The following is a 26782-nucleotide window of genomic DNA, read 5'->3' on the forward strand; positions in this document are numbered from 1 at the left end:
AGAATGTGAGAAACCATTTTGTGGCTATTTAGTCTTCTCGTGAGACAAACTGACAACTCCACCCAGTTCAGGATCTTTGGCAATAAATGCTGGATTTCAAGGGTAGGGGACCTTGTTAATTTAACAGTCAAACACTGAGGAAGTCTGTGCTGTTTAATCCTAAATTTATTGGATTCAATATGACTAACCACTCCCTTCCTTTCTGGGATGAAGCGGAAGAATGCAGACCATCAGGTCAAATGTTTTATCAGGCTGAATGTACAATTGTATTAAGAGACACTAAAAGGGAGGTACAAAGAATTCTTTTCAGAGAATAGGAGCAGAGATTACCCGGTCCTTAGCTTCCTCCTCATATGGAAGTTCATCTGGCTGTGAGTCAGGAGATTCGTTTTGCTGAGCTCTGCCACTGAGAGCAAATTGGTTTTGCGGAGACCACTTTATATTCCGGAATTCATGGAATTGGTAACACGAGGCAAACAGGATTGTTAATAAGATCCCCTTTTAGTTTGTACTATTTTAAACTATATTTCTGTTCTCCATCCTGAGAGTTAAGGTACTACATGCTCCAAGGAACCAGAGCAGCAGTTACGGGCCAATAGGTTGTTGATAATTTGTTATTTGATATGTCCTTAGTTTGAACAAAGTTAACCTTAAGATTCTAAAGTCATGGAACTCTAATGGAGGAAGGAGCTTGGTTTCTCTACCCACCAAAAGATTAGAAAGCCAAAAGCCAAGGTAGCATTATTTGGCTTGCCAAAGGCCATGTAGATAAATTCTTGCCATTTTACTGCTAGAGTCACATAAAGGTTTACTACTCTGGGTGCTACTTTCCTTTGTCACACATGTGTCTCTGAAGTGCATTTTCTTTGTGTGTGTGTATATATGTATGTGTGTGTGTATGGGCATTCCCTCCTCACTAGGCCGTAAGATCCAGGAGGGCAGGCATGTGTCTAATGGTTTATTGGTATGTTTCCAGCACTTGGCAGAGGGCCTGGCAATCTTAGATGAGTCAATTATTTGTCTTCAAAAGTCAGGTGTTATGACTTTTTTGTGCCAGAAACGAGAAATTATTCTAAATGTAATTATTAACCATGTGTGGTAAGCAGCCTATTTTCTCTGTGACTTTTGGTAAGCTATCTGGAGAAGCAGATGAAGACTATGTACAGATTCTTGAGAAAAATTCACATACATATGAAAATTTAATGTTGTTAATTGGGATTTCGATCTTTGGATATCACCCCTGATTCTACAATGATTCACTGATCATGAATTAAGAACAACTTCTCTGTGTCTTCTTTCCATCGAAATCCATTATGTGAAATAATTTCCATATTTTAACAATTGGGATTAATGAGTAAGCATATCTTTGCTTCATTTATTTCAGAAATAATTAGGTTGTTCTTGAAGAATGGATTTTCCAAGAAGTGTACTGCTAGAAAAAGAGTGAGAATTTGAAGGTGTGGAGATTGAGTGAGGTTACAAACTAGGAATGAGGTGACAGGAGAGAATGAACAATGAGCAGCTAAAAGGAAGAGTCAAATGGGGTGATTATAGTGGATTAGGTCAAAGGTTTAAGTACAGAGAAGGCCTTTAGAACCTAGAGGTAAGTGCTGCTGACCTCTGCGGAAGAGGAGGGCTGGTAAACTAAGCACAGAGAAGGCTTCCTTGTGAATGGAACCCGTCCACCCAAGAAAAAAATGGCATTCCTGCCAAAATAACAACAATAAAAAACAAACAACAACAACAACAAAAAACTATGGATAATCTTAAATTGCACATGCCTGAAATTTCCAGTTTGGGGAAAAAAGTTTATAAAATTTCTGTCATATCAATTTTCATGAATTTTCACCATGAATTTCTGCTTCCTGAAACCCTGGTAGTATGTTAGCATTAGGTGCTAAGAAGCATACTCAGGAGTTAACACTTTTTTTCCCCCTAAACTTTAGTTGATGATCCCATTGAAACAAACATGATTGCTTGGTCTGGCAGAAATGCAAGGAAGATAAGCTGCTTGGGAGAAGATGGAACCTGTTCCAGTCCCTGGCCCATGATCTTTTCATAAAGTGTGTGTCAGCCTGAGAAATTTTCACGTGTAATGCCTAAGGCCAATTATTTAGTTTGGCTACAAAAGATTGGTGAAGCATGCTTTGAATTGTTTTGATGTTAACGTTATCACAAGACAATATTAAAAACTATAGTACCTCAGGTTACTCACTATTTTTACAGCTGCTTTATTTTTCTTGTCAAATTTGTTAAAAACTAAATCCAATTGAATTGGTTATGTTGGGAAAAAAAATAAAGCAATGATTACATAATCTTAGTATTTTTTTTTTCCTTATTATGTAATTAGAGAGAAAAACTCCAGACTCTTAAATATCTTCCTCTTCCAATTGGCATTGTCTTAATTCAGGGGACTTACCATTCTTCAGAAACTTCTGGGCAGTCTCCCTGCCCCATCTTTCCCCTTCTCATCCATCCTAAACACTCCTGCAAGACTTATCTTTCCAACACTCAGCTATAGTCTTTGTCACTTTCTTGCATAAAATATTTTAACCACCTATATAATATCCAAACTCTCCCGTCTGCCATCCGAGGCCTTGATTAACTGGATGCTGCCTTATTTCCAGCCTCATTTCTCACTGCCCTCACAAAGTCTCAATATTGCAACCATACTGAACTACAGGCCCACAAATATTTATTAAGTGCTTATTTTGCGTCAGACTCTAAGTGCTGGGGATTCAAAGATAAGTAATACATGGTCTTTCCCTTAATGGAGCACACTCTCCAGAGGAGAAGACATATGAAAAATACAGAGTATAAGTGCAACATCTGATGATAATGTTCTTTCTATCTTGAATGTACTTCCATTCATTTATTTCCTGTCAAACTTCCATCTGTTCTCAAGACTGTGCTCAAAGATCTCCTTCTGTTAGATAAAGCACAATTAATTACTTGGAAAATTTGTTAACTTTTCATAAACAATAATATTAGAAATTGTGATGGTTAATTTTATCATGTTTATTGCATTTTATATACATATCTGTTTCCACATTGATCTGGGAGCCCCTTGTAGGCAGTGCTTTGACATCCCACAACCTTAACACCTTGCTTAGTACAAAACACATACTAGATGCTAATAAATATTTGGCTAATAATTATAGCCAAATAATAATAATAGCTAATAAATATGCTAATAAATAAAAACTTTTTAATGTTATTTCAGTGTCACAGAAAACATAGAAGTGTTTAATCATCATAGTTCTGGTTTAATGGAAGATGAGATATGTTTCTTTAATAGAACTTATTTGGACTAAATGGAAGAATAATCGTATTCAAAATATTTATTGAACTTTTCCTATCTTCCAGGCACTGTTCTAAGAACTTCATATAAATCACCTTCTTCTATTATCTTAAGAATTATGTGAGTTGAGAGATATTAGGATTTCCTTTTTATAGACTTTGCAAAGAATATATAAAATAAATCATCATTGTTATAATAACTTATAATAAAATAGTACTTACCACATATCAGGCACTGTTCTCATACTGAGCTTATAGTAACTCATTTATTTGTCACAACAACATGGCTTATAGGATATATTTTTATTCCAATTTAATAGATGAGGAAACTGAGGCACTGAGAGTTTAAATGACTTGTCTTGAATCATGTGGTTGGTGAATTCTGAAGTCAGGATCTGACCCAGGTAGTCTGAACTAAAGCTCACACTCTTACTCATTGTTCTAGACTGTGTTTCATTCTGTTATTAACAGTGCAAGGCATAGTTTATTATTATTATTATCTGTGGATACTTGAAATAATAAGGATTTATGTCATATAAACTACTTTCCTCTACTGCTTGGACCAAGGTATACTCCTGAGAATTCCCTTACATACTTTTAATTTTGCCTATTTTGTTCTTATTTATTAAATAAGAGGAAATTCCATGGAAGCTGCAGAGTTACCTGATTGAATGAAGAGTGTGTTAAATATATTCTCTTGTAAAGCTTTAGAGCGTAACTTTCTTAACCATTCTTTCTTTTCCATTCTTCTTTTCCATTCTCAGTTTTACTTTTGGATAAGAATGGAATGTTTGTTGAATATTGGCCCTACAAAAATATGCTTACTTCTTGTGGAGCTGCTAAAAATATCATCTTGCCAAGTCTCTGGTCTGAAAATCAATTAAAATGATATTTAACTTAATAGAAAAGTAATTAGTATAGAGTTCAGAATTCCATCCAGGGTATACAAAGAATGACCCACAGATTTTAGTAAGAAAAACTGCACTCATTCAAAAATTCAGATGGTTTCATATATTATTCAATAAACTCTTAGTTTGTCAAACTAAGCTAAGACAAAAATCTAGCTTAGTGACTAAGGGAAATAATATTTAACCATTGTAAATTAGACAGATATTGAAGGGAATGTTCAAAAATGAGATAATAAAGACCATAAATAATGGATAGGTTATATGGTCTTTAAATTTAAAGGACTCAAATATCCATTTTACAGAGGTTGAAAATTGCCATAACACATTTTAGAAGCATCTTGAGGCCTGTTTCTCAAACAGCACTTTTATCTATCTCTTTAATCAGTGATAAATTACCTTATCTTAATGATTTGTTTCTATGTCCATTGACACATACTGGACTTTAATATGTGATATGTGATATTATTACCTTATTGTTATTTAATTCTCTAGGATTGCAAAAATGAGAAGGTATGGTAAGCACCTGCAAAAAAGAAAACCTATAGAAAAGATTTGGCTTCCTAATATCCAGATCTAACTTTATATCGGTGTCCATCCATATCGTAATATAAATAAAACAGAGAATTAGGATCTACAGACAGGTGTCAAAGAAAAAGTCTGGAAATGGAGATAAGAACTCAGGTTCTGTTGTCAGCCTTATCACCACATTGTTTTGACACTTAAGGCATGTGGCTTCACCTAAGCATGATTAAATATCTTCATTTATAAAGTCATGAACCTATATTAATTTGATTTTTTAAAATGTATTTTTTTTTATTTTTGAAGAAGTTTTAGATTACATAAATGTTACATGAACAATATAAGAGATTCCCATACACCCCACTCCCTCCTCCTCCCCCATTACCCCCATTGACAGCATCTTTCATTAGTGTGGTTCATTTGTTACAATTGATGAACAATTATTAAAGCATCACTACTAACCATGGACTATAGCTTACGTTATAGTTCACATTTTGCACTGCATAATTTTGTAGGTTATGACAAAATGTATAATGACCTGTATCCATCGTTGCAGTGTCATGCAGGACAATTCCAATGTCCCCAAAATGCCCCATGTTACACCTATTCCCTCTCCCTCCTTAGAACCTCTGGTGGCCACTGCCTTTATATCAATGATAAAAGTTCTTCCATTACTAGAATAATACTTAAGTCTATTTTAGTCCATAGTTGCATTCACCCCTTATGTTTGTTCATTCTCAGTCTTGAGGATTTTGAGATGGTGATGCCTACTCTGTTTCTGACTGAGAGCAGGCATAGATCCCATGGGGCAGGTGGATGGAACTGTAGTGCTTGTAGTTATGGATGCTCTGCTTTTTGGGGTGGGAGCTGTCCATTATTATTCTTTTGTTAGTTGTCATGGGCGAGTCCAGTGAACTGGAGAGTAGGTGCTGCAATTCTGCTGAGATTCAGGGCTCAACTGGCACATGAACGTAATTGATTTTAACAGTCTCTTCCAGCTTTAACCTGATTCCATTACTGGTTCAATCATATCTCTTTCACAATCCATTTAGCCCCTTTGTTTACATCTTTTTCCTAACACATATGAAAAAGGAATAGTGTAATGCCCCAAACTCATGCATCAGTCTCAGCACTATCAAAAGTGGGAAGAGAAGAAATGCTCTGAGACTTACCACACATTCAGTTTGCTTACTTTATATATATTGTTAAATTTTATCAGTTTGTAAGTAAATAAAACACAGTGAACACAGGATTATAAAATATTTTATATTTAATTGCTTTTGTATTTACATGCTGTGTATTCATTCTAATATCATATATTTTTTCTTGCACAAAGTAAATATTGAGCCAATAAAATGCAAATATAGGGAAGCGTCTGTGGCTCAATAGATTGGGCTCCCGTCTACCATGTGGAAGGCCCTGGGTTCATGTCCAGGTGGCCTGCGCCTGTGAAGAGCTGGCACAGCAAGGTGACCCAGCAAAGGGAGACAAGCAGACACAGAAGAACATGCAGCGAATGGACACAGAGAGTAGACAGCAAGCAAGCCGCAAGGGGGGTGGCGGGGGGGGATAAATAAATAAACAAACAAATAAATAAATAAATCGTTTTTAGAAAATGCAAATATAGTAGCTTGCATATATTTCTAAATGAGGATATGCTAAGAACTGTATATTGTCTGCATGTATCTAAATTGGAAAATTCATGTAAGGACATATATTTACAAAGTCAATGTGTGTAATGGGATAGGTGTTTGCGTATTAAGAATTTCTTTCCTCCTTTTACTTCCTCATAGACTTGCTTCTTTCAAATAGCTGTATTCCCTTTTTGGGATCAGCAGAAGGACTGGATTTCCAAACGCTGCTGATAGATGAGGAGAGGGGCCGGCTGCTCCTGGGAGCCAAGGACCACATCTTCCTGCTCAGTCTGGTTGACTTAAACAAAAATTTTAAGAAGGTCAGTTTATATTTAGTTGGCTTGATTCATTTATTTTCATCTGATCTCTTCTGCTTTATTTTGCTACTAGTGACTCAAAGTCAAATGGAGTAGGTCATTTACATGTTAATATTGCTTCTGATACATGTTGTGTGTGTTTACTGATTTAAGTCCATATACGTATTTTTGTTAAAAGTGAAAGAATATAATGCTAAGTTTTTAAAAATATGAATTAAAAGCATCAAAAATTCGCATATATAATAGGCTATAGAATAGAAATACATACTATGGGATGGAAAAATGGCAAGATATTCATAAAGAATGAAAATTTCTATCTATAAAGGTTGTAAAATTAAATTTTTATTAACTGTCAATTAACACATAAACATAGTTTCAATTGATTGTGTAGCTATGGTAGCATTTTAATATCAGGCAGTTTTCTTTATACTCTCACATCTGGTCAGGCTTCTTCTATGGCCCCATCACAGTCAGATAGTGAAAATTATTAATGACCCAACTAAGGACTCCTTAAAAACAATATTACCATGAAAACAAAATATATACTAGTTATTCCAAACCTAGAAGGCAATTACTTCTGTATCCTATATTTTCAGTGAGCACTGCAATTCCCCAAGGAAAGGGTGTTACACTTTAGCCTTTATCAGTTAATATTAGGTAACACTTCAGCAAATATCAAGGACCTGCTGAAATCTATGTAAGGAGAGATGACTACAAAGACAAGAAGGTGTTGAATGACTCATTGCTTAACACACACAATATATGACTTACTCTGCATCTATGAGGCATCTTTGAATGTTTTTTCTTATTTTTTTTCAGAGGCATTGCAAAAGAAAGACTTGGAAGCATTGCAGGGTTTCAGGTCAATAGTTCCTAATATAAAATTAAAACTGAGTTCTCTCCATTCAAAAATATAGTTTATAAGCCATCCTAAGACTAAAGCATCACATAGCATGCACCTACAATGATTTTAACTTAATGATTGCATTTTGAGAGGAATTTAATAACTAAATATCGGTTTTTCAGTTATTTGAGTATTATATACTCTCTGCACTTTAGTCTGCACAGTTAATATTGCTTTGTTAACCCCTGCATTAAGAACAATGAAATGTGTTCATCCACACATTTTTGACTGGGGTCCACCAAATGAAAATAAATAATTTCTTATTAAGACTCAGACTTGATAAAGAAATTGTCTTTAAATACATATGTATTTACATTCCTTGCATATAATCTGTTTCTGGAAGAAAAAGCGAGGGTTAAAATAATGCCAATATTTGTTCTCAACTTCTAGTAATGCAATCACACTTTAAAAATCATAAGATTATTGTTTTTGTTTTTTTTTAAATTACTGCTATCCTATAGCCAGGATGTTATTGAAATAAGGAGTTGATTATGTGGAGTAATTTCAAAAGCTTGCCTTTCATTTCACCATTACAACCCCATCCTATTTGTTCTTAAGAATGTGTTTTTTCTTCAGGAATTTCTTTTAAAAGTTCTCAAACTTCCAGGAATGCCTATCAATTGTATTAAGTAATAACTTAATCATCAGTAAATACCTTAGCAGGGGATAGCACTTTTTATGGAAGAGGCTAAAGAAAAATTTCATTCTCCTTTACAGTTTTGCCTAAAGAGCTACTACATAATTCTGAAAGCATTTTTCCAAATATGTCTTAGTTTTGGTATAATAGCAAAAATTAATGTTCTTCTGCTATTCTGTGCCTTCAGGGATTGGCAGAAAAAGTCGGTTTATCTGACTGAGTGTATTAGATCATTGCTTAAAATAAATGCTGATAACATAACTTCATCCTGTGGCTATTTTAAGCAAATCTTTTACTCTTTTTGACCATATTCCATGCTTAAAATGGAATAATATTTTAAAAAGAAAGGTTTATTGATTTCTCTTCTGATGTTGAAATAGATGGTTATTTGAACATCTTATAAAATTAGGGTCTTTTACTAGAGATTTTCTGTATAACTGGTATTTCTTTATATCTTTATAAAATGTACAATTCATAGGGAGGTTATTAGGTGAAAGTAAGAATTTATGTTTATGTAAGTATCTACCTTTCACTTAAAAAAAAAAGAAAAAAATCACTTTAGTGCCAAAGGTATTCCACAGTAGCAAGTAAGTGTCAAGATGTAGTGTTTGAGCTGTGTTTAGAGCTACAGGGTTTGCGTTGGCTCAGTGCCCCACGGCAAAGTTCCAAACTCCTCTGTGGAGGAAACCACACACATGTTGAGACTCTGAGAGTCTGAAGGATGTCCTTTGTACTCTTTAGAATTAAAGTGATCTATAACACATAATTGAGTTATGGGTGACTGGTTGAGAATTTTTTCCCCTGGGAAATTTTTTTTTTTTTTTTAATTGTAGAAAGCATTCAATTGAAGTGGTAAAATTTAGGATTTATGTTTTACTTGGAGTTTTTGCATGAACATTGCTTGTTGAAAAATAGCCATTATCCTTCATATTTGCAACAGGCCTTTAGAGATGAATCTCCAGAAATTATATCAAAATCATTTACAAAACTAATTTCATAGCAAATATTTAATAATATCCATCTTTTATCTTGATTTTTATTCACAGAAGATTTTGACTCTAGTGCAGTGATGGTGCAGGTATACAGTTTATAAACATTTGATGAATAAATGACTGCAGAGGGTGTAAATCAAAATTAGACTTTTCAGAGCATTTACACTATCTAGAAAGTAAAAGTTAAGTGGAATGAGATTGTTTTAAACTCTGGCATTTAGATGAGGGATAAGATTCTGGTCCTTTTGAGGAAAAGGACTATTTCTGTAGGGACATAATATACCTCAGGACACATATAAGCACACAACTCTGGATATACATCTCATATTTAGCTAGGCTGCTCCACAGTTGGCCCATAAGACTAAACTTCAGTTGGGGATCATTCTGTGAACTCCTTTCTGGGACAGATCAGGACAGATATGGACATTGACTTGACATTCTCTTTCCTCAGCACTAGACCAAAATAGAACAAATAGAACCAGCCACACATAATCATGTTCCAAGGGAAGAACATGGGTCTAGAGCTGCACTTACAACTCCTATCAGTTGACTTACGAGTTGAGTTCCCCGGGAAGCAGACTCTGAGATGGAGATTAACTAGTAGGATATTTGTAAGGGACTGCACTTGGGATCAACACCTGTGAGAGAGAAGCTAAGGCATCGGTATTTGGCAAATACTGCTGAGACTGGAACTGTGATGTAGTCCCAACAAATGCCACAGCTGACAAGTCAAGTTGATAAGGTGGCAAACATTTTAATGTTTACTCTGTGTGATATTACCATTATTCTTCTGAGTTTATGTTATGAAAGTGAATCTCCAATTTCCCCCATCTAATCCATTCATCATGACCATCAGAGTTATCTTTAAAAAAGAAGTGTCAAAGAAGATGCTTGACTAAACTCCAGACCTCTTAGCTTTGACTTCTCAAACCTTTCTATCTTAGGTTTCCAGAATCCTTTTTAGCCACTCTTCATTGTTCCCTCACTGGCAGTTGGCTTTCTGCTTCCTCCACTGCTTCTTCCTCTTCCTTTTTCTTTTCTTCTCTTCCCTTCCCTCCCCTCCTCTCCTCCAATCTACTTAAACTACCTTGTTCATTCTTTTCCAAATAATTTATTTTCAAGTTTTGTGCTTTTGCTAAATTCTTCTGGGAGGTTGCCATCCACTTTCTTGTTCAAGGCACTTACCTAATTTTATTCTTTTATCCGCTTTTGATTTTTCTCCAAGACTTTGTTTCATTCTGTGGAGAATTAACTATTCTTAGTGTTTCCTAGAGCATTTTATTTTATATATTTACACCAATGTCACATGCCTTATCTGATCGCATTATTGTTATTCATTTGTCTAGATCTATCTCCCACCCAAATTATGCACTCCTTGAATGGAGGAACCATTTTCCATGTACTCATATTTCTCCTGTAGCACATAGCACTATATCTTACTCATAAAAGATACTAAATATATGTTGGTTTAGTTTTTGGAATATATAACAATACCTTTGGCAAAGGTGATTTTGTTATCTTTTCTTCTTTTGAGTATAGAATAAATATATTATTCTATCACTTAGCATATTGTCAGTTTAGAATAAAAGAACATAACTTGGACTGGTGAAAAATAAGGACATTTATTATCTCACATAATAAGAATAATGTCCAGAGTTGGGGTGACTGTGGAGATGGCACAAAACAGCTGCTTATCAATGTTATCAAGTGAGAATCGGGTTCTTTCTTTCTCTTCTGTTACTCTTGGTGCTGACATTATCATTAGGTTGATAGCAAGATGGCTACAGCAGTTCCAGGGATCACATCCAGACAAGGAAATATTAATGAGAAAAGATTATTAATCATGAGTTCTCTTCCTTAGGAGCAAGGAAAACTTTTGCATTGTCCTCCATCACATCTTACTGGCCAGGTCAATTCCAATTCCTAAAAGTACAAGGGATTACTGCAGTTTGCTTATATCACTTATCTAAGGTAGAAAGAATGCTCAAGAACCAAACACATTGACTGCTATGATTATAGAGGGGAAATTTCTGAAAAAAATCATTTACTTGGAGGATTGATTTTTATACCTCATTAACATGGGTAACTCAAGGCAAACACCAAAGTTTTCTCAGTCAATCAAAAGGGAGAGGGTATATTGCCTGTTTGGAGTCAATATTAAAAATTCCCTAGTCCTACCAGGAAATTTTCTGGAAGGCTTTATTTTCTTTCATCTGATAGCCTTGGAAATATTTATTTCCAGTAAAAATCCTTGAAATCATTTATTTTTCTCCACTCTGCAGAGTAAAAATTGAAAAATCTTCTAACCTTTACACATACTTCTCTTGCCTATGTAAGAATTCAGTTGCTTTTTATAAAAGTTCTTTATTTAATCTGGACTTTATGCAATCTGGTCTGTTGCAGATCTCTTTGATGTTGCTAATACCCTATAAATTTTATCCCTTTTAATATAGTATTTGTAGCTGGACTGGCATTGTTGAGGAGATGGGGAGATTAGCTTGAGGAATTAAAGAACACATCATTATTCTGTAGGTCTAATATTTAGCATTATTCTGTAGGTCTAATATTTAGCATTATCCACCAAATATTTAATGTACAATAAAACATTCTCAAAGAATCAGAAAGCTGCGTATGACTTAAGCATCTTTGAATAATATTTCCCAGCAGATTTGTATCTAAAATAGTGCTGCTTTTATTGATTTGTTAGTCTTAGGAGTTGGAAACAAACGATATGCATTAGGGCAGTAAAACTTGTGATACTTTTTCAGTAATAGCACTTGAAAGATTTTTTTGTGTGTGTGTGCCTTGTTAGGGAGACAAGGCATAACATACTTAAGCAAGTTATAAGAAAAGTCAGAAAATGTTTAAATGTCAAAAAGAATGGGATATACCATATATCATAAAAATTCAGGGAAGGAAAAAATCATATGTTGTTCAGGGATTTGAACTAGTTCCAGATGGATGAGTAAATTTGAATTTGTGTTAACCGGTTAATTAAAAATGGTTTGAATTTAGATTTGGAACTTGAAGTTTATTGTTTCCATGTTGCTTAGGCAAGCTGGGGACCAACATGTTTGAGAAAGGGAGCAAAAGGATGTCTTTTCTTTCTTCTCTCTACGGATTTCTCATAGTTAAGATTAAGGAAACTAGATTGTCTTGCCCCAGCCCTCAACATCCTACCCCATCTCTCAAGTCAGAGATAGAATTTGAAAGAACACTAATATTTCTTGAGAATGGTGGTCAACTATGGGTGGACATTTACATCCATTTATCTTTAATTTATCAGTGATGCATTAGAAACCTGTTCAGGGTAGACATCATAATAATGAGAAGTGTTTGCCATTTATACAGTATGTTTAAGGATCTATGGTTTCCAAACAAATGATTCTAAACTACCTAGTATCTGTCACTTTGACTACAAGTGAGTAATACTTTCTACCTCAACTTGCCTTAAGTAGTCCTAACGATAATTCATAGCAAATCATGTAAACTTCAGGAGTAATGTGTACAAGCCCAAATTCTCTCCCTCCTTTCTTTTTCTTTTCTTAATGGAGTCTTAGTTGACAGTAAAAATATTCAGTACTTTCTGTTTAGTTATGTTACTTGGTTGGGCTTCAGAGTTAATGAATTGTTGGGATCATTCCATCTGAAAATATTACTCATTTTGGAAGCAGTTCAAACAATGCATGGGTGGAGTCAGTCTCTAAACCAAGATGCAAGCAACAGATCGCAAAGAGAATGATTTATTTATTAAACTGAGTACTCTTTTGTATCCATATCGTTTAAGCAGCTTTTTTTTTTTTTTGTAGGATGCAGGAGCTGGCAAATTAATAAGAAATAAGCTTACTCTGAGACCACAATAATATATATTATCTACTAAACTAATGATAATGTTATATCAACTTGTAGAATGTAATCATAAAACAACTTTATTCTATCTTCCACAATCCCTTTAGATCTTTTCTGTCAAGTTCTTCTCCTGGGACTATTAAGGATTCTAGCCCACCTTATGACTTTCTAGTACTCTTAGGTAATTCAGTCAATAATAGTGCAATAATTAAAGGGTCCAAACTAGTGTAATACAACTTCCAAATTCATTTATAAATGAACTCCCTCCTCTTTAGCCCAGCTTGGGCTTGCAGAAGGGAGATCTTCAGAGGCTTGTGCTCCACTTCATCCTTAAGTTTGTTGAATACAGGGTGACCTCTCTAGAGTCATATCAGGAGGGGTACAGAAGAGAGTAAAGGGATTCAGACAAATGCCTAGTCTACCAGCACTGTAAGAGAGACCTGACTTCTCAACTTTCTGGCCTTGTCAGATGGTTCTTTCATAGGCACCTTTGTGAGTTTTTGGAATTTCCACTTTTTGAAGTCCTCTCACTTGTAGTTCCTTGGATAAGGGTGACTGCATTTCTGTCCTGATTGGTCTATCCTAATTTTTTTTTCCCTGAGACAGATGGTAATACTCCAGCTTTTACTTTCTGAAATCTTTTTTCCTCAGTGATTTGTATAGGACCTACAGTGACCTCATGCCATTCCATTTTTGAGCATGGTTACCATCTGTTCCAAGGAAGGCCGCCATGTGTTCTTTCCTCCACACTCTCCATAAGTGCAGGCTGATCCCAATTTAGGCATAGAATCTGTGCTCTGCTTTCATTGAAGCTTCATAGTTCCACTCTCACCCTTTAGATATCAATCTACAGTGTTCCGTAAACTGCATGTTCAAAACCAAGTGCTTCTTTAAGTCCCATTAAGGGCCCTTCCCTGGCACCTATATCTTCCCTTCCAAGGATTTGTTGGAGTCATGAGACACCTGTTTCAGAAGTAGCATCTTTCTCAATAGAGGTGGAAAAAACTCTATACTCTTCAATTTCCAAATATTTTATAACTCAGAAATGGGTGAAATAGTCTAAATAATCAACTTGAAAATGTTTGTATCTGGAGCTAATACCTCATTTTATTTTTTTTTGTCTTTATTTTTTTAATATTACATTTAAAAAATATGAGGTCCCCATATTCCTCCCACCCCCCTCACCCCACTCCTCCCCCTATAACAACAATCTCCTCCATCATCATGAGACATTCATTGGATTTAGTGAATATATCTCTGAGCACCGCTGCACCTCAAGACCAATGGTCCACATCATAGCCCACACTCTCCCACGTTCCACCCAGTGGGCCATGGGAGGACATACAATATCCAGTAACTGTCCCTGCAGCACCACCCAGGACAACTCCAAGTCCCGAAAACGCCCCCACATATCATCTCTTCCTCCCACTCCCTATTCCCAGCAGCCACCATGGCCACTTTCTCCACACCAATGCCACATTTTCTTTGATTACGAATCACAATAGTTCATGAATAGAATATCAGTAAGTCCACTCTAATCCATTCTCTATTCCTCCATTCCGTGAACCTTAGAATGGTTGTGTCCACTCCACATCTATATCAAGAGGGGACTTAGATTCCAAATGGATGCTGGAGGCAATTCTCCTGCTTTCAGTTGCAGGCAGTCTTGGCTCCCTGATGTGGTGGTTGACCTTCTTCACCTCCATGTTAGATGATTGGGGTAAGTCCAATAAACCAGAGTGTAGGAGTTGCAAGTTTGTTGAGGCTCAGGGCCTGGCTATCACATGGTCAGTCCAGAAATTCACGTCCCCTGGGTATACATTAAACCCTAGCACCTACTACAGTTCCAGTAACAGTAAAAGGAGAGACTTTTGGACAAAGATCACATCTAAGTCCAGCTCCATCGCACAGAAACAGAAACGCCAAAGTAGGGACAACTGAGATGGCACTGAACCCCATCTGCCATGACCATAGAACTTGTGGGTCTCTGTAGCCCTCAGGAAAACCAATACCTGGGGTTGTATCTACTTTATCTGTCTCTGGGACTCTGCTCAGGTGTGCATAAGGGCGACCCCTCTGATAACCTCCCGGCTCTTTTTGGAGACTCATAGCCATAGAAACTCATTTGTCCTTTCCATTTCCCCCTTTTCTTCAGGTCAAAAAGCATTTTTAACTCCTGGTATTATATGTAGACTGAGATATTTTGCTGGTCCGAGTTGACCCTTTTATTCAAGGTCATTTTCTAGTTACATTGTCAGCTGAATACCTCATTTTAAATCTTGCCTGAGCTAAAACTTGTATTTTAATATCCTGTTATATTATCAAAGCTATAAAATGAGGTCTCAAAAGAATGTTCCTTTACCTCCAATTACAATGAGTAAACTTACTGTATTTCATTCCTGAAGTATTATTCTAGACTTATAGAAGTAAACAAATGGAGAATATTAGTATTTACATTTTTAATATTACCGTCAATCAAAACATATTAAGTTACATCTGTTTTCTGTGCCTCTCAAATATATTTAGTATTGTCCCAGTAAAGCTAGGCTATAACCAAGAATCTAGATTAAAAAGTATATATAGAGGACATCCATCCATCCATTTATTTAACAGTCCTCTAAATTAAAGTTCAAATAGTTTACTTTCATTTTGAGATAATGCTTAAATGTCTTTATTCTTTTTAGTGATTTAATGTAAAAAATATTTTGAAACTGATATGAGTGAAAATTAAATATTGCATATTAAGGGTCAAAGAATTAATATGTTAGCTAATCAAAAGTGAGGATCCTCTTTGACTGGGCCTCAGTCAAAAAAAAAAACTGTGAACTAACCTTCTACTTACAGTGTGGAAAGCAAGAGTCGTATGATATTGACACATTTTCTTTCTAAATCAATTTAAGTTTGATTTTAATGTAAAAGCAAATTTTACCTTTAGGGGAAAGAAACTTTTCTAAATGTAAAAAATACTAAATATGCTTCTGGAAAAATGAAATTCTTATGGATTTTACAATGATTAAATAATGAAACAAATCAATACATAAATGTGATAAGGTAATAAGAAAATTCCTGTTTTTATGGTATAACCTGAGAAAGTTTCATTTCATCTCACTAAAATAAAATTTAGGTTCTCACATTTACTTAAGAAGTTTTCTCCTTTGGTTATTTAAACAAAAAAGAAAGAATGATTTAAAAAGATACGTTAGGTAAAACTTTAATATAAAATGCTTAAGCCAAAACTTAGATACTCTAAGAGGACTGATTTCTGTTAGCAGAACAAAAATAAAATACGTCCAGGTTTATAGATGTGACACAAGTTCTCTTTTTTTGTTTTATCTAGCAATGGTAATGTAATTTTTCTATTATTTTTCTCCTTTTTAAATATGAAAATTGGACATGTAATCATAAACATTACTCAGGTTACTTGAAATTCACCAAACTATGCCCTTATTTTTAAGCACTGACATAAAAATAACTAAGTGGAATGATTTTGTAATTTTAAATATAATAATTTTCAGTGGAATATTAAACCCCCTTCTTTGCCTACCATGAAAAGAGCTTTGTTTTTTCCCCTTCCTTAAGGAAGTCTAAAACAAGAGGGTTTTCATAGATGAGGATTCTGCACTTGCTTGCTTTATATTGAGTTTAAGCAGAAATGCTTTTATAAATCAGAATGACCTTCTGACTCCAGTTCTATTAATTCACTCTGTAGCTGATTTAGACATTCCCTTCTAAGACTTTGCCCTTTAGGTCTACTATTTAGAGGGAGAGAAACCCTTAGAATAAATAACTTTCTCACTTTAAATCAAGTTATTGTTAAAAGAAAATTGCCACCCTTTTTATTCTTAGTTAATTCTTGAAATTAAGAAAACATAAACACTTGCAAACCATGTGGACATCACAATAAATTAACTTTCTGCATAAGGCACCCTGCTTAGTTTCATGGTGATTAATCTGTTCCTATTGCTTGCTGAGCACATGCTGTGTATTTGCCACAGAGGTGAAACAATCGACTCGTTCATGGATATACTGGCTCTCCAGCCTGAGTGGTGATGTGCAGGTCCCATCTGGTCACTGTAATGCACTGTCAGGATGTTGTCAGACTGGTCAGACTCCTACCAGAAACCTGACAAGAACTCCTTCTGCCTCTAGTTTTAAGGGAAACTCTTGAATTTACTTTTCAATACTTACTGAGGGCTTACTCTGAATATGAGACACTGCCAGGTGCCCCAGTGGATAGGAAGAAGCAGTATCCCTTGCCCCAATGAGTCGCTAATCTAGATCTGTGACCACTAAACTTCAAGGAGTCACAGGCTTATTTAAGAATAAAATGGGTATAAACTTCATAGAAATTAGGGCCTGTGTTGTGGGGTGTAGCATTTGAGACTCACAGTTCCATATGGTCACAAACTTATGAGGGGTGCAGTAGGGTAAATTCACATCTTCTAATTCCACTCCATTTCATTGAGCTTAACACCAAAGAAAAGGTTCCAAAAAAAATTTACTTGCAGAAAGAATGGGCTAGATGGATATGATAAGCACAAGTATAACAGAGGGTAGAAGTAGTTGATGAAAGGGAACTATCAGGCAAAGGAAGCTTTTCAGGTAAGTTTTTGAGTAACACAAAGGAGAGACAATTCTCAACCAAACCTGTGTGAAGGAAGCCAGCTGGGCAGGTCAGGGGAAAGAACACTCCAGCCTCTGTGCCTAGAACTCCATCTTCTGCTTTTAAGGGTGTTTTCTTGATAAACTTGTGGCCCTGCCCTTATATGTAAATCTGAAAAAATATATATTTCCCCAAACTTGAAAACTTAAAATTCTCATCTGTAACTACTTCTACCCTGGCCCGGTTCAAACTATGTAAACCTTATCTTTGGTGCCCCTTTCCTTATTTTTCAACACCTCTTTCTTCAAGTTCTTATCTACCTCTCCCTGTCCTTGAAACACAGAGAACTCATTGCTTCCTTGGTCATTCAATACCATGAACCATACGGCATTTAGAGTGATGTTTTTCCAACTTCCCAGCAACCATTCAAAAACTCGAGTCCTGCTTTTTGATAAAGATGATTGCATTTTTAGTGCTCTGAATTTTCGTCTTTAATTAGGTTTTATGAACAAGTTGTAACTTCCTCTAGTATAGCACTCAGTTGTTTTGGCATGTCTGAATTAGGTCAAAGGACTTCCGATTGACCTTGCACTTGCTAACTTGAGTCAATTAAATTGCTTCTCCAAAGACAGAACAAAGAGCAGATATAATTAGAATTTCCTTTAGATGTTGTTATAAGGCCTTATCATTATTTGACTGTTTCTTTAACTTGCATAATGTTAAATAATTAAAAATAAATTGCCTGACATTTTCACCCAACTAGATGATAATTTTTAATGAATTCTATAATTTATGAGTGAAATAATTCTTAGGAACTATGTGTCATTTTATTTGAGTTCTTCTTGCCTATTTTAATTCAAAATCAAGTTAAAAGGCTTTGTTTTGGGTTTATATTACATAAAATCTATGTAAGATAACTAGATCACAAGTTGTGTTTTTAAATGGATGCAGGTCCCAATAAATTTCATACAAAAATTAATATTCAATATCTATTAAAAAGAAACTTAAAATATAACCTTATAAACCATGTATGGAGACATTGGAGATGATTTCCTTACAGTTTCCTTGTCATTAGGATGATCTCTTTCCATACTGGTAATCTATATTCTGTAATTCTAAAAGGAAAAAAAAATACATATCTATTGGAGGTGACTGTTTGAGCCTTCCGAGTGTGCCATTCAAAAGATAATCCTTTGGAAATTGTCAAGCATGAAATGTAGAAACAGCATAAACATACTAACATGGCTAAATCAATGAATTATAAAACCTGGGACTAGCTTACCAGACATATTTGTTTGAAATATTAACCCATTAATTATGGGTTCCAAATGAGGACATTTTATAACTTCATTTACTTCCGTTTCCAGAAGTAGTTTCCCATTATCAACTTGATCTGTAAGAATTATCACTCAAAACTTATTTGCAATTCCTAATAGTTTAGTAATCATTCAATTAGTAGTTGCACCTGGATAATTATGTTCCAGGAATTCCTGGGTTCATTTGAAACCAAAAGAGAAATCTCTGTTTTGAATGTTGATGTCCTACACGTGGATGGGGGAAACAGGAGTAAGCCTTCCTACATATTTGTGATCTTTGATAGCAATTTCCAAAGTCCCAAAGACCACTCACCACCAGAATGATATCCTTAAAATCTTTACCTAGTAATTTATATAATTTTAGAACTAGCATTCTGTGGGAATTAAAGTAGGGCAGTCATGCAAGTGGCATCTGATATATCTCTTCTGACATATCAATGGATAACTTTCTAAGGCAGTAGTACACCTGCTCCAACTTTCAGAAACAAGGGTATGTGTTTTTGTTTTACCCTGCTTTCCTAACCTATAATATGGCAAAATTTGGTGTGTGCTAAGCACTAAAGTGCATGGTCATCTATTTGACATTTTATTGCTAATAGATTCAGAAAGCAGTGAGAATAACTGATAATCACCCTACCACAGAATATACCACATTACCTAGCGATTAAGATGGCTGACTTTGTATAGCTAATGTGGACATTGTATTTTTAAGTGTTTGATGTGATTTCTCTAAGAATGAGGTGATAACATTGTACTGAGTAAGCTCCTGAAATAATCTAAGGAACTCTGATACCTCTTGAGCTTTTGTGTAAGCCCACTGAAACTTGAACCTTTATAAGAAATATTTGTTATTCTATACCTAATGAGAGCTTTTCCCTCCCTCTATGTATCTGTCTTCTACTGTCTGTATTTTTCTGCTCTTTACTGTTTTCCCTCCTATACACACACACACATACACAGACCCAGATAATTTGACTAGAAAGAATGGAAGTGGTAGAATGCTATTAGATAGATATCACTAGCTATTATGGAAATGCCAATGAAAACTACAATGAAATACCATCTTACTCCCATAAGACTGGCCGCTATTAAAAAAAAACAAAAAAAAACAGAAGACTAGAAGTGCAGGAGAGGATGTGGAGGAATGGGAACACTCATCCACTGCTGGTGGGAATGCAGAAGGATCCAGCCTTTCTGGAGTACAGTTTGGCGGTTTCTCAAAAAACTAGCTATAGATTTGCCATATGACACAGCAATTCCACTGCTGGGTATATACCCAAAAGAACTGAAAACAAGGACACAAAGCAATATATGCACACCAGTGTGCACAGCAGCATTATTCATTATTGCCAAAAGTTGGAACCAACCCAAATGCCCATCAACAGATGAATGGATAAACAAAATGTGGTATATACATACAATGAAATACTACTCAGCTATAAGAAGGAATACAGTACAAACACATGTGATAACATGGATGAATCTTGAGGACCTGATGTTGAGTGAAGCAAGCCAGGCATTGAAGGACAAATACTACATGACCTCTCTGATATGAAATAAGTAAACCAAGCTGTCTCAGAGAGCTGGAGACTGGATGATAGGCTTACAGGAAATTGGGGGGGGGGCAGGAAAGTTATGAGCTGATACCTAAATTGGTGAAATCTATGAAAATTTAAGGTAAGTACTTGTACAGGGAAGGGATATGATGGGGGCATAAGGATACCTTTGGGTGATGCTTTGCAGGCTTGAGGGGGGCTAGGGTTAGGAGAATGGGTCAGATGGCCCAAGGAATTGGGGGGAAAACTGGGGGGAACAGTTGAACATGGGAGATTTTCAGGTGTGTGGTTGAAACTATAATGTTGAAAAAACTCTTCAGAAAATATTATAAGGAAGAACTACCTGTTTAAGGTGCTTGGGGCGGTGGTGTCTGGCACAGGGGCAGGCTTCTAGGGAGTGTGTGAGTGCTCATATTGTCACAATGTGTTATATCATTGGGTGGAAACCTATACCATGAGTGGGAAGATGTACCCACATCCTGGGGAGGCCTGATATTCTGAAAGAGAGGGAATTGTGTCTCTCAAGAGAATTGGTGGCTCCCAATGGGGGAGGACAGTTTAGTATGTCAAGCTGTCAGCATTGTTGCAAGTATCTGTGAATCTAGTCCTTAAAACAATGAAGATTGATTGTTACTGTGGGCCCAGAGGGAAGCAGGGTAACTGGGGGGGGAATGGAAGTGTTCCACAAGATTGTGCAATGATGTATATAGGATATGTTAAATTACACCAAAAATGTATAAAAGTCTATAGGCTAAAAAATAAACCATAATGTAAAACATAAGGTAACTAAAAACTTAGAAAAGTATACAGTCTAAAATATAAACCACAATGTAAAACAAAATGGAACCATTTTTGATAACTATGTTTCCATATCTGTACATCAGCTGCAGCAAATATAACATGAACATGTAAAAAGATCATTTCTGGGGAAGGGGGAACAGGGTTTGATGTTGGATATATGGGAGTCCCCTATATTGTATATGTGACTTTACTGTGATCTAAAACTTTTTTGAAGACAAAATTAAAAATTAGATTTAAAAAAAGAAAGAATGTAGATACTGACAAAGAAATGAAAGAAATTACCTTAACACTGTAAATACAGGGCAACACCTATGACAGTGATGAAAGGCAAAACGTCAAAAACAGAGTTTTTGGTATTTTTCACTTTTTAACACCCAATTTATTTTTACTTTCAGTTTTTCTAAATTAGTATGTATTTTATTTCTAATCTTTAAACCTACCACTACTATTTCATTTTCCTATTAATTGAATTTGGCAATATATTAGATTTTATTTTTGAAGAAATGAGAGAAAAGAGGGGTTCAACTATGGCAGGGGAGGAATGCTTTTGTGGAGTGTTATTGATGGGAGACACATGGTTGGGAGGGATATTATTGATGGGGTCACATTGTTGGGAGGGAGTTCTCCAGGGCATGTATATAGGGTACATAAAAATGTTCAGATATATATTGGGCATTTTCATAGTAGTTAGGCTTACAAATGACAACTGAGGGAGTGCTGAGTTCCTAGCCAGGGGAGCTCTGTCACATTCCCCAACGGAACAGCAGCAATCCGCCAAGTGCAAAGGCAAAGACCAGTGAAGAAGGATGCTCCAATGATGAACCCTTGATACAGATGACTATGCTTATGAGCCTGTGTGCCTGAAAGTTGAACTAGGCCTACAATTGCAGGATGCCTAAGAATTACCTCCTGAGAGCCTCCATGTTGCTCAAATGTGGCCACTCTAAGCCAAACTCAGCATATAAATGCATTTTCTTCCCCCCACCATGCGACATGACTCCTGGGGATGAGCCTCCTTGGCACCGAGGGATTACTACTAATCACTAACCAGTGATACAACTAGAAAGAGACCCTGAATAAAAGGGGAAATGGTAAAGACAAATGAGTATATATGGCTAAGAGTCTTCAAAAAAGAGTCAGAAGGTCATCAGAGGGGTCACACTTATGCACACCTCAGCAGGATCCCAGAGACAGCCAAAGTAGATTCAGTCCCAGGTACTGGTTCTCCTGAGGGCCATGGAGACACACAGGTTATACAATCATGGCAGTTGGCCCTGGAGTTCAGTGCCTTGTCAGTGGGCTCTCCTTTCAAATTTGTGTTCCTGAGTGTGATGGAGTTGGACTCAGATGTGAACTTCCTACGCATGCCTCTTCTGCCACTTTTACTGAACCTGTGGTTGGTGTTGGGATTGGTGTATATGCAGGAGACTTCAATCTCTGGACTGGCCATGTGCCAGCTGGGCCCTGAGCCTCAGCAGAGTTGCAACTCCTGCTTTCCGGCTTTTTGGACTTGCACAGGTCAGCTAACAGAGATGTGAAGATGGTCAACCCCCACACTTGGGAACTGAGAGTGCCTACAGCTCCGAGCAGGAGAACTGCATCCATCAACCATGTGGGATCTAACCCGCTCTCAATATAGAGGTGGAGGGAACATCACCATCCCAGGGTCCACAGGACGGAGGAATGAAATATGGATTAGAGTGAATTTACTGGTATTCTACTATACGACTATTGTGACTAGTAATGGAAGAAACTGTAGCATTGATCTGGAGAAAGTCGTCATGGTAGTTCTGAGGGCAGGGAGAGGGAAGAAGAGATGAGATATAGGGGCATTTTTGGGACTTGAAGTTGTCCTAAATGATATTGCAGGGACAGATGCTGGACATTATATATCCTGCCATAACCAACTGAATGTACTGGGAGAGATTGTAAACTACAATGTAAACTAATCCATGCAGTACAGCAGTGCTCCAAAATGTACTCACCAAATGCAATGAGTGTGCTACAATGATGAAAGAAAAGATAGATATAGACAGATTGCAAATTATGTATGTCACTTTAAAAGATCATGGAAAAATGAAATGTTACATGAAATATTCTCCCAACACTATGCTAGTAAAGGAATTTTTCTTTATTCCTTCCTTCCTTCCTTCCTTCCTTCCTTCCTTCCTTCCTTCCTTCCTTCCTTCCTTCCTTCCTTCCTTTTTCTTCCTTTCTTTCTTTTCCTTCTTTTTCTTCTTTCCATCCCCTCCCTTCCCCTTCCCTCCTTCCTTCCTTTCTCCATCCCTCCCTTACTCTCTTCCTCCCTTCCTTCCTTCCATTTTTTTTTAGATTGAAGTAATGGAAATTATATTTCTATAAATTCTTTACCAACAAGGAATTAAAAGAAATATTTTTAAAAATAAACATTTGTACTAATGAGTAGGTGGCAACTAAAAGAAAAACCTACCATAAATCATAATAAAAATGTCATCTTTGAAATATTGGCACAACTGCAATGATTTTGTTTTTCCTCCTATGTAAATGTTTAGAGTCTGGTGTACAATCAAGTACTGCCTAGGTTGTGATTATATAAGGTAATTCTATATTTGATTATTAAATTTTTGATAGCATTGTGTCAAAATAAGCCAATATGTAATCTCAATAAATCTTTATCTTGAAGGTTTGAATCTACTTTAAAAAGTAAAATTATCAGGAGGCAGACTTGGCCCAATGGATAGGGCATCTGCCTACCACATGGGAGGTCTGCCGTTCAAACCCCGGGCCTCCTTGACCAGTGTGGAGCTGGCCCATGCATAGTGCGGATGCGCGCAAGGAGTGCCGTGCCACGCAGGCATGTCCCCCACCCACATAGGGGAGCCCCATGCGCAAGGAGTGCGCCCTGTGAGGAGAGCCGCCCAGAGCGAAAGAAAGTGCAGCCTGCCCAGGAATGGCGCCACACACACAGAGCTGACACATCAAGATGATGTAACAAAAAGAAACACAGATTCCTGGTGCTGCTGCTAAGGATAGAAGTGGTCACAGAAGAACACACAGCAAATGGACACAGAGAGCAGACAACTGGGGTGGGTGGGGGGGAAGGGGATAGAAATTTAAAATAAATAAATAAATCTTTTTTTAAAAGTGGATTAATTGGTTACATGCTTTAAATAAAAGTAAAATTATCTTTGTGAAATCATCTTAAAATCCCTGTACAATAATAACAATTCTTGGCGGATAATTTCTATTTTTTATCAGATTCTACACATTATGAGATGAAGGTGAATGATGAAAGGAGGAGAACATTTTGGGAAAAGAAGTCTTATATAAACAAAGATTCATAGATATAAAATTTTCATCTGGAGTTCAACAGATTCTCAGTGCATGTATATTGCTGCATAGCATTTGCCCATTAATCTAAAATATGACTCTCTCAAGCTTGCTGTTAGCTTTATTGTTTCATTGGAGGATGAGGCAATTCAAATTTTAGTCATAGGACATAGCCACTAGCTGAAAAAATACAACACAACCACTAAACCCTCTTTTAAAGATTTGTATTTTTTTTAGAAGAAAAAAGAATCTGCAGTTCCTCTTCTTTGTGTCAGATCTCTCAGACAAAATTAGGGTTGCAGCCATTAAATTAATAACTAAACTAAACACTAAAATAAACCATTACTTTTGGGCAGGGGTTCTTAACTTTTTTTGTTCTATGAACCCCTTTTCCAGTCAGGTGAAAACCATGGACCCCTTATAAGAAGTCCACACTATACTGTTTATTGTTTAATAAATATATCGCACCCACACTAATACATCCTCACAAGAATAATGTTTTTTCTCTTATTTAAATTCAATCTCATGGACCCCTTGTTAAAAACCCCTACTTTAGGGCTGAAACCATTCACATCAAGTAATTTAAAGCCATGACTCAAAAGTAGAGACTTGTAAAGACTGTTTACCATTTAGTGCTTTTCTGATCCTCAGGTATACTGGCTTTATTCTTTTTGTGTTCTGCTCCCTTTTCCTTCTGTTCCTATCTCCTGTGGAAATGCAGTTCCCTGTTTACAAAGGTGTCTTTCTGACTGAATCTGGGCCTGTCAAAGCTACACCTTGCCCAGCATATAGAAGACACCTCATAATTACAAGTATAATAAACAAAGGATTAATGAACAGTAACTATTCTGTGCTATCTTTGAAACCTTAGATTTCAAAACTGATGTAAAGACTGCTTTCACAATTTATTGCCTTTAAACAGCTCTCTCCTTTAGAAGCACTTATAATCAAACTCAACTTTGGAGATACCATTTATATCATAACTTATTTTACCTCAACTCCAATATATTGATTTAGGGTAAAATTTGGAAACTTCTGATGCTTATTCCTCTCTTTGAGACTCATTTTCTTAATATGAATATGAAAGAGTTCTATATCTTACTTTTATTTTCTTCTATAGTACTAATACCAATAAGGTATTCTTGTGTGAAACAATCTAGAAATAATTTATTTCTTAAATGTGACTAAATCTATTATATAAAATAGGAAGAACATATTCTTAAATATTGAAATGATTCAAAGAAATAGTAATTTAAACTAGAGACCAGATACAATAAGTATTAAACCTATTGGTAGATCATATGAGTATGTTCTATGTGCTATTTTCAGTTCAGTGATATAATGTCCTTTTTAAGTCACAATAAGAATCACAAGAAAAAAAAATCAGAAGGTATCTTGAGCCCATAAAGACAGATAAGAAGCAAAGACCACATAAATTCAAGGTGTTCTTTTTAAAGAAGAGAAAAAGAGCACCCAGTCCAATATTTTTGCTACCAGTGATAAAGGAGACTTGAAGAAACATTCAAATTTCCTGCCACCTACAGTGTTTTATTTGTATTATTTATATATTTTATAAATATATTATTCATAATCCTAGCTCAGGACCGACTCTTGACAAGTAGCCAGTCCTTGCATGACTCATTTTCATTTATTTATTTACTAATATAATACTTGTTTTTAATTATATATTAAGCCCCTAAAAACACACCAACCAAAACAAAAGTTAGAATCCCTTAAAGAACCCACTTCTTACTCTCAATACATTCCTATCTTTTTTTTCCCATTGTGACTAACCATTTTTCTGAATCCTGTATTCCCTATTCTCTTGCTTTTCTTTTTATATATTTATTATATCAACATTTATAATAAAGTGCATATTTTTAATTTTAGTTTTTAAAAAAATATTCTAAGGGTATCATGTGGTATGCAATTTCTGGCTGGTGGTGATGGTGGTGTAATTTTTTCACCAAATAATGTATTGCTAAGATTCATCCATATCACTTTTCATTGCTATAGTTTATTCATTTTTTACTGCTGGCTATTATTTAAAATTGTGTGGAGGTGCAACTGCAGTGATTTAAACCATTTCAGGATAAATAAAATAATAAAATCATTAGATACTTTTGCATACCACATC

At 35.8% G+C, this 26782-nt stretch overlaps 1 protein-coding gene across 1 annotated transcript in view; it reads left to right on the plus strand.

Annotated features, from left to right (window-relative positions):
• The window catches only part of SEMA3D (semaphorin 3D), a 205694-nt gene that overhangs the window by 92575 nt on the left and 86337 nt on the right, over window positions 1-26782 (plus strand). The window contains exon 3 of the mRNA XM_058297091.2: window positions 6521-6681. Coding sequence (XP_058153074.1) covers window positions 6521-6681 — 161 coding nt within the window. The remainder of the gene's footprint in view (window positions 1-6520; window positions 6682-26782) is intronic.

The sequence above is a fragment of the Dasypus novemcinctus genome, chromosome 5 (assembly GCF_030445035.2).
Source record: "Dasypus novemcinctus isolate mDasNov1 chromosome 5, mDasNov1.1.hap2, whole genome shotgun sequence".
Classification (NCBI taxonomy): Eukaryota; Metazoa; Chordata; class Mammalia; order Cingulata; family Dasypodidae; genus Dasypus; species Dasypus novemcinctus.